Below are 13,355 nucleotides of genomic sequence, written 5' to 3' on the forward strand. Positions count from 1 at the left end.
TCCTCGAGGTTTCTCACCACATGTTGCATCAGCAGGTAAGAGGATTAATAGAACAGTGATTGTTACGTAATATACAACTTTTCCCAGAATAAATACTATGCAGAGAAACAGAAAACACCAGGTGAGAGGAGAGAAACATAACTGTGTGCTCTCCTCGAGCTGAATCATCTGAAAATAACTTCTTCCTTTTGTCACAGATGCAAAATAAAACCACAGTCACACTTAAGTCTGTATTAACGAGTTGAAATATTTATTTTAAAAACTGAAAAAATAAAAACAAACCCACCAACATAGTTTTAGTATATCATACAAAGACATGTTTCAATGTTGCTATGTGAGTATTTGTTTCTCTTTGACTACAGTGTGAGGCAGTTTGAAAGGCTGGCTGAGCTGGTAGGACTACAGACACAGACCCGAGCGAGAGAGAGAGAGAGAGAGAGAGAGAGAGAGAGAGAGAGAGAGAGAGAGAGGGAGAGACAGAGAGAGAGAGAGAGAGAGAGAGAGAGAGAGAGAGAGAGAGAGAGAGAGAGAGAGAGAGAGAGAGAGAGAGAGGTTAATAAAGAATATTTGGGCAAAAATACAACCAATCATCACTCAAGGTGCATTCAATTCATCTTTCAAGACACTTGAATGAAATAGCATAAAGAGAGGACGTGTCCTCCTTTTAAACTGTTTATTCTAATGAAATCAGCTACCGTTTTGCCCAGGCGTGGAAGAAGTGACACAACACAGCTAAAATCATTATTAAATACAAGACCTGGACCCAACAGTACTGCAAATAATACTTGCTGTAACCTGTTTGGAGCACCAGATGGGTGGTGTCTAATTATTTCAACGTCTATTTAGTAATAAATTTTTAACTACTTTACTGTGTTGTGACTCGCCCATCTGCTGCACCAAACGGTTAAAAAGACATTTTAAAAGAATTATTGGCAAATACTATTTGACCAGTGTCTGTTAAATACCCAGTGTCACAACTTTTTTAGAGATACACAGCTGAAGCTGAGCGTCGAAACTAAGTATGTTAAGACACGGAGAAAGACGAACTCCAAGAGAATCATCACCGCTATTGTCATCAAACAGAAAGAAAGTGTAAAGGTGTCGGGTTCAAAAACGGATGTCCACTCATCTCATGGTAAACCAAAGGCATGGTCAGTCGTCTCACAAAGTCCACTGGCAACAAGTCATGAGCCTCAGTAGGAAAATCTGTTAAATAACAACCTCTTATGGAAAAAAATAACGACTTATATTAGTTATGGGTGATTTTCATTTGCACCATTTTGTATCCCTAATTCAATTAAACTGAATCCTTACTCGGAGAGATGCAAACATTGATGCAGTTGCTTTTCAGATTAGATGAAAGCAAAAGATCAGTAGAAGGCTTGTATGTTATATACACAGCTATGTGGTCTTGAGGAAGCTATTGAAAACGCTGCAGTCTGTGTGCTGCGCATTTCGTTGTATGAGAGTCCGTTGTGGTCCTGCAAATACAGACTGTTAGTTTAGTCAAGGATTTACAAAAACGGCAGTCCAACGTCAGTCCTGCGGGGTACTTGAAGAGGCAGGATCATGTGATAAACCAGATAAATCTTTCAACGTTTCATGAACAAAAGTGTGCTGTTGGATGGCCTTAGAGCTCCTCGAAGCTGACGTGAAGTTTGTTTTTAAAAGAGATCCAACGTTTTTATCTGACTTAGCGGGCAGTCCTGTCTCCTGAAATACACCAGGAGCACGGTTGTTCCTGCTGGCAGGGTCATTACGTCTCCAGGAACTGATACTCGCTGTCTGTCAGAAGACAACGCCGTTGCGTAGCAGTTCATTATGTGACTGGATCCCAGCTCCACCTGCAAAGCTGCTGCTGCTGACATATCTAAAAATATGCACCAATAAGGGGTCTTCAACGTTATGTTTGTTGCCAGACTCTAACTGTTGTCGTTGAGAAAAAAAACTTTGAACAGAAAAGGGAGTAGACCCCAAAGTGTTTTCTCCTGACCCCCTTTACTAACTTTAACCGCTGAAAAGGGGGAAATGTCCAAAAATTGACCGAATGTCTACTCATCAGACCTCCCTGTGATGCACCACTACCTCTGAAGATGTAGCATGAGGTAGTCAGTGGTCTCAAACCTCACAGGAGGAGGACTGTTCGAAAAATAACCCAACAAAAACAACTGTGCTACTTTCCTGTTCTGAAACTACTCCCCGACTCGTCTGCACGCTGACAGTTTGGAGTGGTTTTAAGAGTTTCAATGAAAGTTAACAGTCACGGTCATTACAACGGTGAGGAGGTGAAAGGCAGAAAGTCCAGTAAACCAGTCAGTGAAGCGGTGTGGACTTAATAGGTGATAACTCACAGTGAGAAAAAGAAGAAGAGGAAGAAACTAGCAAAGACGTCAAACTGCACCAACAGATAAAGAGCAGCTCAGGCTCCCATAGCTTTATAAGCTCACAACGTAGAACAAAACACTTGTTTTAGTAGGAGAGCATGCATGTCATCTTTGTTACACAGAGACATGGTTTTGGGGCAGGGGGTGGGGCAGACAGTCACTCATTTCCCCTCTTGCTGCTGCGAGTTTGGCCCCTGTGCAGTGCATCCTGGGATGTCTTGAGTAGAACTTGTGCTCGTTGCGTCTCCGCTGCAACTCCTCGACGGAGCGCCGTTGTTAAAAATGGGAACCAGGGAAGAAAACAACAAATAATTGGTAGAACGGATCGACTTCATGCCCGCCTTATACCAACACAGTCCTGGGGGAGAGGCAGTGGGGGTCGTTTTCCTTCGCGACTCCTGAAATCCATCGGTTCCTCCTTCCAACGCCCCCCCGTCGCTGAGCCCTTGGTACTGACCTTATGGAAGCTTCCAGGCGCAGATGGAGAAATAGGTTTAGAAAAGAAGCACCTTTTCATTTGGCTTAGAATAACAAACAAACAAAAAAGAGAAGAAAAGAAGGGAGAAAGAGACTGAAATGTGTGTGTATAAATAGAAAGAGGCAGACAGAAGCAAGTCTTCTGGTAGGGGAGAGGGACGACTGGTCTCAACCTGTGCCTGCGGAGGAGGAAAATGCAGATTTTAATCTTTTTTGATAATATTTTTGAGGTATTTACTGTATGTATAGTTGTTGTCCTATGTCCTCACCCTCCTCTTCCTCGCCCCAGCCTTCTGCTACCCCAGCTAGCTCGTAATGCTTCTTCCTCAGCTCACCGAGACGCTCTCGCTCCTTCTGCAGACGCGTCTCCAGCTCCAAAACCAGGACCTGAGGAAACACAGACACAGGGGAGAGGACAATTACACACTTGTCATTTCTATGTAGCCTTTTATTTCCCCCTCGCCAACCATGGAAAACCTAAACTGATCATTATTTCTGTGAGTCAGAGGAGGGTCAGATGGGGACAGACGGGGAGGGAACAAACTGGCCTTTTCTGTGCTCCAATTAATACTAATCTTCATTCAAAGAATTGTAAAATAAATTACAAGCCACTCCACAAGTCATCTAACTTTTAACCTCATTAGCTTTGAGCCATTGATCTATTTCATAAAATGATCTTTTTGTGGGTCATATCAGATATTTCTAAATATATTTTGAACTATTTTAGCGTTACATAACTTTGATTTTTGATTTTTTTAAATATACAATTAACTTTTCAGAATTAGGCTAAATTCGGTGGGTTATTGTATTTTCTCCAGTTTTCCTCGTATCCTTGGGCGCTTCTCAAAAAACCCAGTTATAAATCCTTATTTACACAAAAGCTTGAGCTGGACTACTGAAAATATACTAAAAATAATCTTCACATCTGAGCCCTGTGTGCGTTTACAACAATGGAGCGTGTGTGTGCGCACGTCCAGACCTTTCTGTTTTGTTTTTCTTCCACTGTGGGGGGAAGCGAGGGCACACAGAGAGAAGTATTCATATGGGTTTAAAGTTCAGCTTCTCAATGGATGAAAAACAATGTGCCTTTAGAGTCTAATGTGGATGTTTGAACAAACAACACAAAGCTAAACCTTCATTCTTAAAATAGCATTTTCTAATTTTATGGGTCAAACGGACGAGAAAAGTTAGCTTGTTTTCAATTCATGTAATCTTCTCAGAAAGCTTGAGTAAAGTTATTTGATTTGTTTTAGTTAAAAACAACCTAACTACATAACTACAGAGCTTTCAGTTGTATTGTGCTGCTTACCTGGGCGTCCATCTCTTGTCGTTTGATCTGGGTGAGAGTCATGCTGGAGAAGTCCATCGTATCTGTACAACAAATTAATTATGTTCAAACTCTCAAAGAAAAAGTCGAACTTTTCTTGTAACTTCTATTTAAACATTTTGGTAAGAAATCAGGAATTAAATCAGAATAACTAACAACTGGTTATAATACTTGTTCTAATATCAAATACAGTTTAAACATACAAATAAATAAACCAGTGAATCAGCTGTCAGTTACAAAGTCAAACATCTAGCCGCACAGCTGTTGAAATTCGCTCACCTGTCTCTTCAATCTGGGATTTCCCAGACTTGGTGGAAGCCACGACAGCTGCGGTGGCCTGAGTGACGCCACGGGATGCCTGCTGCAGACGGTGCAGGTTGGCGCTATCTTTGTCTGCTTTTACCTGGAGACAGAAAGTAGCAACAAGACAAGACATGAGATCTACAACATGGGATATACTGGCATTGTTCCTATTGTATTAGCTCAGCAAAAAAACTATCAATTTAGACCATCCAATCAGGATTATTTTTCCATTAACACAATTAAGCCTCTATAAGATCAGTATACCTGTGAAAAATGTAGTTCTTGAATTTGTTGCTCACCTTGGAAGCAGCCACAAGCTGCGCTGTGCTGGCGGCGATCTCATGTGAACACACCATCAACTCCTCAAACTTCCCTTTGCCCTGAACCACCAGATCAGCAGCATCCCTGAAATTACACAGAGCAAAATAAACGCAGGGTATTCACTGATTCGATGTTTTTTGAATGTCAAAGTTAAATGCAATAAGAAACACCAGAATTATGAATGGCCATCCTGATTTCGTGTTTTGTGATTTTATTTCCTGGTAATGATCATCTCCTCATTCTTGAGGACATTTCCGTTTCTCAGAGTAATTACAGCTGCTTTGCAATAAACTTTCCCACTACACAGACTCATGGGAGGACTGGCACTTACACCATGACCGTGGCGCCCCATCCCACTGCTTTGGAGGCAGAAATCAGGCCCTCAGTCCAGCGGGAATTCTTGGCATAAAATTCCTTCATGGATGCTGCCCCCTGGTGGACAAAAGAAGGAACGTTAAAATAGTTTCATGACACGCTTAAAAACTCTCAGGAATGAGCACAGGGGCCAGATACTGTATCCTGAAGATCCCTACAATCTGATGAAATCCAATACGACGGCCCTGTTATATAAAGAGCCTTTGTGAAGATACTTTTAGTCAGTTTTTGTTGGTTGTGAGTCAGAAACTCTGGTCAGCTTTGAGATGGAAGTTTGTAGTGTTGCATTGGGCTGCATTATATTGTAAGGAATAACTGATATATTTTTTCATTGGTGCATTCTCTGTTTTTTATTAGAAAAATGAGCTTCTAGTACAATCTTCTACCATGCAACATATAATACATACACGTAACAAACATTGATTTGCTTTGTAAAGAAGTCTGCATTCTACTTTTTTTTTTACAAATTATGTTTACATTTAATTACATTTAATCTAATTCTAATTTTTATCTTGTAAAGTTTGTACATAGTGTGATTATAGTTTAAAATTTAACAGTTTTATATTTAATTCCCAGCTCTGTTTAATTATCTACGAAGTAAGAAAAGTAAAAATTTTATTATATAGTGCAACTGACTGCTTATGACAATAAAGATTTGATCTGATTCGTATCAAATTTTGCTATTAAAAGATTCAAAATGTACAGCTGCTAATTCTAAAAGGTCAGTTTGCAGCAGTTAGATGTTCAAATTAGAGAAATTATGCTGATGATCCAACTAGAGCTGCAACGATTAGTTCATTAATCAATCAGTTGATTGACAAAAATTAATTGGCAACTATTTTGATAACCAATTAATTGTTTTACTCATTTTTTAAGCAAAAATGCTAAACAATTGGCTGTTTTCAACTTCTCAAATGTGAGGATTTACGACTTTTCTTTGTCATATGTGATAGTAAATGGAATATTTGGGTGTTTTGGACTGTTGGTCGGACAAAACAAGATATCTGAAGACGTTACCTTTGACTCTGGGAAATTGCAACGGTCATTTTTCATCTGTCTCTTCTGACATTTTATAACCCGAACAATGAATTGATTAATTGAGAAAATAATTGAAAGATTAATCAATAATGAAAATAATCATTAGTTGAAGTCCTAGATCCACAACTTGGTGAGTAATCTGTAAATATTCACGCACGACTCTTCCTCGATTTTAACTTGAAGAAAAAAGACCATGAAAAACACCAGCTTAACTCACCCGACCGCTCTCCACAATGTCCCTTTGCAGATCTTTGGAAGACAGAATGAGCTCTTTGATCGCCTGCATCAGCTCTGTGCAGGAGGCCAAGATCCTGCAGGGGGTGACAGAGCAGAGGATACACAGTGATACACTGCTCTCCTACAGCAGCTGCTAATGCTGATCTCTCTATTTGATAGGAAGCAAAACATCATGACGCCTGCTAAATGTTGCGCCTACAAATATCTTGAAGGCAAATCTTCCCACCTAGAACACATCTGCTTTATTTTAAAAGATACAGCTCAAAACAGAGAGCAGCCTGCCTTCTCACTATTTGGTTTGTAGTTACAGCTTCAATACTTTGCGTCTAATTAGTGAACGACCGATGCACCATTGACCTAAATTCTCAATGTTGTATTTCCAGCAGCAGTGGTTGTTTGTTTCTTTTCATAATTATCTCTTACAAATGCAGTTATTGAGAAAACAACTTTCTTTTTTAACATTAATAATTAAGTCACTGGAGGAGATGAGAGAAAAGTGCAATTTTAATTGGCTTTATTTGCACACAAACACAATTATTTCACAGACTAGATGAATAATCATCCTTCTCTTTTTGTCTTTAGGATTCAAAAATGAAAAGTTATAAAACTGATTACTGGATGAGATGCATATTTACATCAGTATGAGATAAAAGCAGTTGTATTGATCTGATTTAATCCCTAAAATCGAACTTTAGCCTCGGATGGTTTAGCGAAGATTTGAGTGAAGAAATCACTCTGATGGTGTACGTTTGAAGCAGAGAGTCAAGCATCAGACCAATAATGTAATCAAGAGATTTGTGAACTTCCTGGAGCTGTTAGCAGCACAATATAAATAAAGATCTCTGTAACATGATAACATTTGTAGAGCGGCTCCTGTGAAAAAACGAATGAGATTTAGTGATGTTACAAATATTAGAGCTATAAAATACACAGTGGAGAAAGTCATTTCCGCAGGTTTGTAGGGATGAAAGAGCAGTTTCGCAGGAAAACATTATGTGCCACACTGACTTCAGACTTCACAGGCTTTGTGGCTGAACTGATGAAATTCTTCGCACATCAGCCCCGAGTGTGTGAACGTCTGCAAACTACCAGAAGTATCATGTGACTGCTGTGCTGCCTTGTGGAAAAGCATCTCTATTTTCTTCTCTGCTTCATTGCCTTTTGTTTACATCTTTTACAACTTGTGGTCAAGCTCTTTCACAAACAAATAATTGGAGGCTTGGCTCGCATTTATTTTTGACAGATGAATCAGCTACTTTGTTCAGCCACTTTCGTTTGGATATGGTTTCTTCCTTAATTTTAATCCAACCACACTGCTATAAAGAGGAAAGAAAGCAAGACAAAGCCATAAAAAAGTAGAAATGTTTGTTTGTGGGTCGGCTGTATTTCTATTTCAGGAAAATGTGATATTCTTGTAAGCATAATGATCTTAGTAGAACTAGTTCAAAATTTTCTCTCTCCTGAAGTTAATTAAGATGCCAAAGTTTATGCAAACATATATTATTATTCAGCTGATCTGAGGTTTAAACTCCTCTCTGGAAGACATTACACAAGCAGTCCTTATGCTTGTTGTTTGTTTTTCAACCTAAAATCTACTGTTCAGTAACAGGAAAAAAAAAGTGATTCCAGTCCATTTCCTCGCAGCTCTCAAACCCAGCCTCTAATCTGTGTTTTACCTCTCATTGACCTCCATCTTGATTCCTGTATCAACGGCTCGAGACTTGTTGAGCATTTCCTGTTGAGATACACAGAGAAACAAAGGACAAAAACAGACACTTTGATGTTAATACTGCTGTAAAGTGAAACACAGGGCAATGTTCTCACACAGCACGCATATGACCACAGCCAGCCTATTTAAATATACAGCTGCCACCGGATGAGTATATTAGACATACACACAAACGTCATCATGTACCTCTATCCTGGTGGCAGCTGATTCCACAGCAGCGGACGTAGCAGCCATTTCCTGCTCCACTAGATCTCCCAGCTCCCCCTGCTGAAGCTCCAAACCCCGAGGACGCAGTTTCTGAACCGAAGAGAGACTCAAGTTAGTATCAAGGCAAAAAAGTTCTTATTAAAACTTTTAACCTTATATCAGCATCTAAATTAAAACATCAAATGACTGTTGGGACACTGTGACCCATTTTGTGTGTCAGCACACAGGGTTCACAAACATTTGGGTGCAAATATTAAGAAGTACCCACCTCTGCAGTGGACAGGATGGCCTCCAGAGCTGCCTTCAGCTTGCAGCTGTCCGCTGTGGCCAGGCTGTCCTGCTCCTTCATCTGGCCCAGCAGAGCCAGAGCCTCGGCCCCGCATGCCTTCACACTCTCTGACAGAGCTGTAAAGGACAGAGACAAGCATAGGGCGGATTCAGGCTTTACTGCTATCACTATACTATACTAGTATTACAAGTCATATTTCTATTATTTCTATTATAATTATTGTTTTTGTTATTGTTGTTGCTGTGCTTCTCTGTATCTATCCCCTCTCCCACTCCTCTCTCTCTCAGCCCAACCAGTCAAGGCAGATGGCGCCCACCCTAGAGCCCATTTCTGCTCAAGGTTTCTTCCCATTAAAGGGAAGTTTTTCCTTGCGGCCGTCGCCAAGTGCCTTACTCATAGGGGAATGTTGGGTCTCTAAAATAAAGAGTACGGTCTAGACCTTCTCTATGTGAAAAGTGCCCTGAGATAACTTCTGTTGTCATTTGGCGCTGCTCTACAAATAAAATCAACTGCTAAAATCACTGTCATTAAAATATATAAAGACATGCTGAAAAACAGTGATACCACAAATAAATCTGGTTTGCTGTGTTCAAGTTGTTGTATACTATGATATTTTCTATCACAATATCACATTATGTAAACTCAGATGTGTAACAGTGCCACTAGTAGCTGCAGCTGCAGTGTTAATTATGCTGACGTCCCCTCAGGCAACGTGCCGCTCTAATGGGAGGAAGAAGGAGGCTAAAACTACCTCTGCAGCAGCTGTCTGCCCGTTCTTCAGATTTAAATCTGAAAATGCATGTCAACCAGCTGATTTGCATCAAACTGTACACAAATTTTCTGATGTTGCATTCAGATGTTTTAGCAAACATTTGGATAAAGACAGGGTCAAAGCAAAGTGTTCTATATCGATTCCCAGAGTCAAAGCAACTGACGTCGCTTCAGTTTGACCCGGTTTCAATTCACCATGTTTGTTTTTTGCTGCAGTAATAAGGCTGCTGGCCAGAGCTCCATTATATTTGGGCATGTTTAGACTTGCCCAGCCTGCCAACGTCTACCAAGAGAGAAAACTCTGTAAACATTACTTCCATATGAAGTCAGCAATTTTATTTTATCCGTGCATGTTTTGGCTGAAACTCTGCATTGAAGACTATTTAAAGAACTATTTCTAAATGCAGTTAAATGTGAGAACTGCAGCAGGACTTTCAGATATGCACATTGATACTGCACAAGGCTTTATGACAGACTCAACAAGAGATTATTTTCATAACACTACAATGAATTGTACAATATATCCAATTAAACATGTAGACAATACTGTTAGCTTATATCAGTCCCTGCAGGATTTTCCAGTTTTTTTGTGATTATTGCAGCCAAAAATGCTTGATTTTGCAACAGCTTCTCTCAAAAATTGCCATACAATTTGCAACATTTTATGTATTCTTATTGTGGTAAAATGGCAGGAATTGGGAAAAACTACAAGATAAGTAAAATAATGTGATTTTAAAAAAAAATACCACCCATGAAGAGTCATGTAATCACTTCCTGTGAAAAAAAGCATACTGCATATCTGAGAAACAACTATATTTTAGTGCTAATTTTGAACATGAGAACCGTGGACTCTAAGTTATGTAAAAAGAAAAAAACTGTACTTGAGTTCCATTAACAAGCCTTTATTAAATAAACTTTCACCCCAACGTTAGCACCAAATGAAATCAGTCAATAATGTCATTAAAATAAATCCATTAACATAAATATATAATTTCATTTCCAAAGTGCCCATTTTTATGTTTGAGGTAGATTACATCGATCTTTACTGTCTGAACGACATCAACTTGTGTTCTTCTGACTAACTGAATGCAAACCTCATTTGGGAACATTCTGGAATTTTTTTGGCACGGTCTATGGCACATTTTCATGTGGGAAAGTTGCGTTAATTTAGCAACAGAGACTGTTATACTGCACAACCTGACTGTACACACGCAACACATCAAGAGACATGAACTACTCGCAGACACGTCAGAACATGAACACGTCTGGGTTTACTGACCGACTCCTCCCAGATTAACATCAGGAGAGAACAGGAGATGACAATCTTTTCACTCTATCTCAGAGACACACACACATGTCAAACCACTTTTGGGGGCATTACATAGACTTACAGTCATTTCCTGGAGACTTTCCCTAACCCTGACCATCACCACTACTCGCCCAACCCTAACCCTGACCTTAACCACTGACCCAAAAAATCAGCTTTTTCCCAAATGGGGACATGGCTTTTGCCCCCAACTGAACAAGCAGTCTCCAATTAACCGGTCTTAAGTCTGACATTTGTCCCCAAAAGTAGCCTATGACAGACCACACACACGCACGCACGCACGCACGCACGCACGCACGCACGCACGCACGCACGCATGCACGCACGCACGCACACAGACTTACCATCAGCTTGCTCCACAGGCACCATGTGAGACGTGGCACTACCCTGAACGATGGTGTCACCCACCAGGTGGCCACACTGGGTCACCACTCGAACCAGCTCAGACACACCTGCTCAAAAACAAACAAACAAAAACAAAAACAGGAAACGGGTAATTAATCTCAAACCTCAATCTCAAAAGTTCTTCTTCCTCTTCCTGACGTGGCCTTTTTGAAATTTTAGCATGTCTACATAAGAAGGACAATACCGTATACTATCTTAAACATGCATCAACATTTTTTTGGCCACAAAAAAGCAACAGAAACAAGCTGTAAACACAACAAAGACATATTATCCCTTTACAAAACTGTCTTGGTGAACTTGTTGGCAAACAGACGCCAACAACAGGTGCAATAGGTACACATCCGAGCAACAGTAGCATTCATTTAACATTCACCTGATGATTATATGTCCAATAGTCACTATCATTTACCTCAATTTTGCTCTCCACTAACTACTGAGGGAAACATTACTACAGTTACTAAACGCTCTACTATATTCACCAGCTAGTCACTAACTGCTAGCTGTTTGGTGCCAGGCAGGTAGTGTTTGGTGGGTTTATTAGAGTGAAAACAGCTGCCAGCTGCTGCTGAAAACCATGCAGATAAGAGTGGTGAGAGTGAATCAAAGCAGTAAAGTTTTGGGCTGTAAAACCACAACGATTAGCTGAAAGATGCTAAAACACTCCGTTGAACTGAGGGGAACTACAGAGTTGGGTAACATTTTCTGTGGGTTCGTCAAAACCAGTGACCTCCTTCACATTAGACGCTGTCATCTGATCCATGTTTATAATAAAATATTGATTACAGCACTTTAAAACACAGAAGCGCATACATGATGTCAACCTTATGTTTCTTGGGGGAATGACAACACTTTTTCCATTCTCATAACACCTTGGTAGACAGACATATAGCTGACCTCTACTTTTAATTGTTTTTTCTGAGGTTGTTCCCCGTGTTGAGTATTCATGCTTTACAAATAGCTGCAATATTATGAAGGTCTGTGGTTGTTCAGATGAATAAACTATTCATGAAAAGGTTGAGGAGCAAAACGATGAATCAAATGCACCACAGCATGAGTTAAAATAACTTACTCTGTACGAGCTTCTTACATAACCTCATTACATATCATAACATATGATGTGTCTGTATCATATGAATCTACACAGAGTCGTCTCACCTGTGCTGTCAGCCACGAAGGCCTCTCTGGCAGAATGGAGCCGGTCCATACAGTCTAAAGAGGCCTTACACCTGGATGCTAGGTAGTCTGCAGGGATGGAGAGACATTAACATGTAAGCATGCGCACCGAATCATAATTATTCTCCCATTACTGTAGCTCTGCTCTGTGTTTTATGGGGTTAAAACATTCAGAAAAATGTGTGTGGGTGTTTAAAGCGTCTGACCTGCAGAGCTGGTGCAGCTGATGTGTGCCGGGTCGTCTATCTGCACCAGCGAGTCCTGAATGATCCTCTCTGCCTCTTCCACGGCTCCCTGCAGACTGGACCAGCGAGCTGCGACCAGCTGGCTCTCTAATGCCTGCTCCCTGCTCTCCTGTGGATGCAGACACATTTGAACTTATCACACCACTCATGAAGATATTTGGGGGAGTGGAGGGGTGGGGGGGGTGAACGTGATTAAAAGCTGACTTTGTTGTTGGGGATTCTCTCACTTGACGCTAAATACATCATCTGCTTGGTTTATTACAGCTAATCAAGAAAGTTAATTAAAAAAGCTCATTCAACCCTTAACCTTCTCATTAAGCTGATTCTGCAGGGCTTCTGCTGTCTTCACCCCGCTCTCCCTCTCACTGGCCAATGAGCTTTGGACTCGCTCTAGCTCCTCCCCCCGTACAACCAGCTCCGACTCCACCTTGGACAAGAACTGGACAAGCTCCGCGTTCGTAGACTCCAGGGTGGCGAGCTGAGTAATGAGCACCTCACCTGACTACATGGAGAAAAGGAAAAAGATACAGAAAGAGAAAAAGTTAACAAAGAGGCACAATGATCAGACAGGAAGACATGGTTTGGATAATACGTAGCTGTCATGACTCGTCAGGATGTGGTACTGCATGATGCAAGCGCTCTGACCTCACAATAAAAAAAACACTTTGTCTTCAGCCACTGATCATAACAACGTTGCCTCTATTTAAGTTTGCGGATAGGCGTACCGTCTCCAGAGAGATTTGGGTT

At 40.6% G+C, this 13,355-nt stretch overlaps 1 protein-coding gene across 6 annotated transcripts in view; it reads right to left on the reverse strand.

Annotated features, from left to right (window-relative positions):
• Nucleotides 1–227: 227 nt before the first annotated feature.
• Nucleotides 228–13,355, reverse strand: part of hip1 (huntingtin interacting protein 1) — a 55,079-nt gene continuing 41,951 nt past the window's right edge. For all 6 annotated transcript variants that reach the window (XM_044353656.1, XM_044353658.1, XM_044353655.1 and 3 more), the window contains 14 exons: nucleotides 12,916–13,110; nucleotides 12,570–12,717; nucleotides 12,346–12,432; nucleotides 11,130–11,237; nucleotides 8,667–8,803; nucleotides 8,378–8,488; nucleotides 8,139–8,197; nucleotides 6,443–6,536; nucleotides 5,144–5,244; nucleotides 4,791–4,896; nucleotides 4,468–4,591; nucleotides 4,171–4,232; nucleotides 3,131–3,248; nucleotides 228–3,040 (listed from right to left, as the gene is read on the reverse strand). In XM_044353656.1, the coding sequence (XP_044209591.1) occupies nucleotides 3,030–3,040; nucleotides 3,131–3,248; nucleotides 4,171–4,232; nucleotides 4,468–4,591; nucleotides 4,791–4,896; nucleotides 5,144–5,244; nucleotides 6,443–6,536; nucleotides 8,139–8,197; nucleotides 8,378–8,488; nucleotides 8,667–8,803; nucleotides 11,130–11,237; nucleotides 12,346–12,432; nucleotides 12,570–12,717; nucleotides 12,916–13,110 (1,461 nt within the window). In that variant the 3' untranslated portion in view covers nucleotides 228–3,029. The remainder of the gene's footprint in view (nucleotides 3,041–3,130; nucleotides 3,249–4,170; nucleotides 4,233–4,467; nucleotides 4,592–4,790; nucleotides 4,897–5,143; nucleotides 5,245–6,442; nucleotides 6,537–8,138; nucleotides 8,198–8,377; nucleotides 8,489–8,666; nucleotides 8,804–11,129; nucleotides 11,238–12,345; nucleotides 12,433–12,569; nucleotides 12,718–12,915; nucleotides 13,111–13,355) is intronic.

Source organism: Thunnus albacares, chromosome 6, assembly GCF_914725855.1.
Source record: "Thunnus albacares chromosome 6, fThuAlb1.1, whole genome shotgun sequence".
NCBI lineage: Eukaryota > Metazoa > Chordata > Actinopteri > Scombriformes > Scombridae > Thunnus > Thunnus albacares.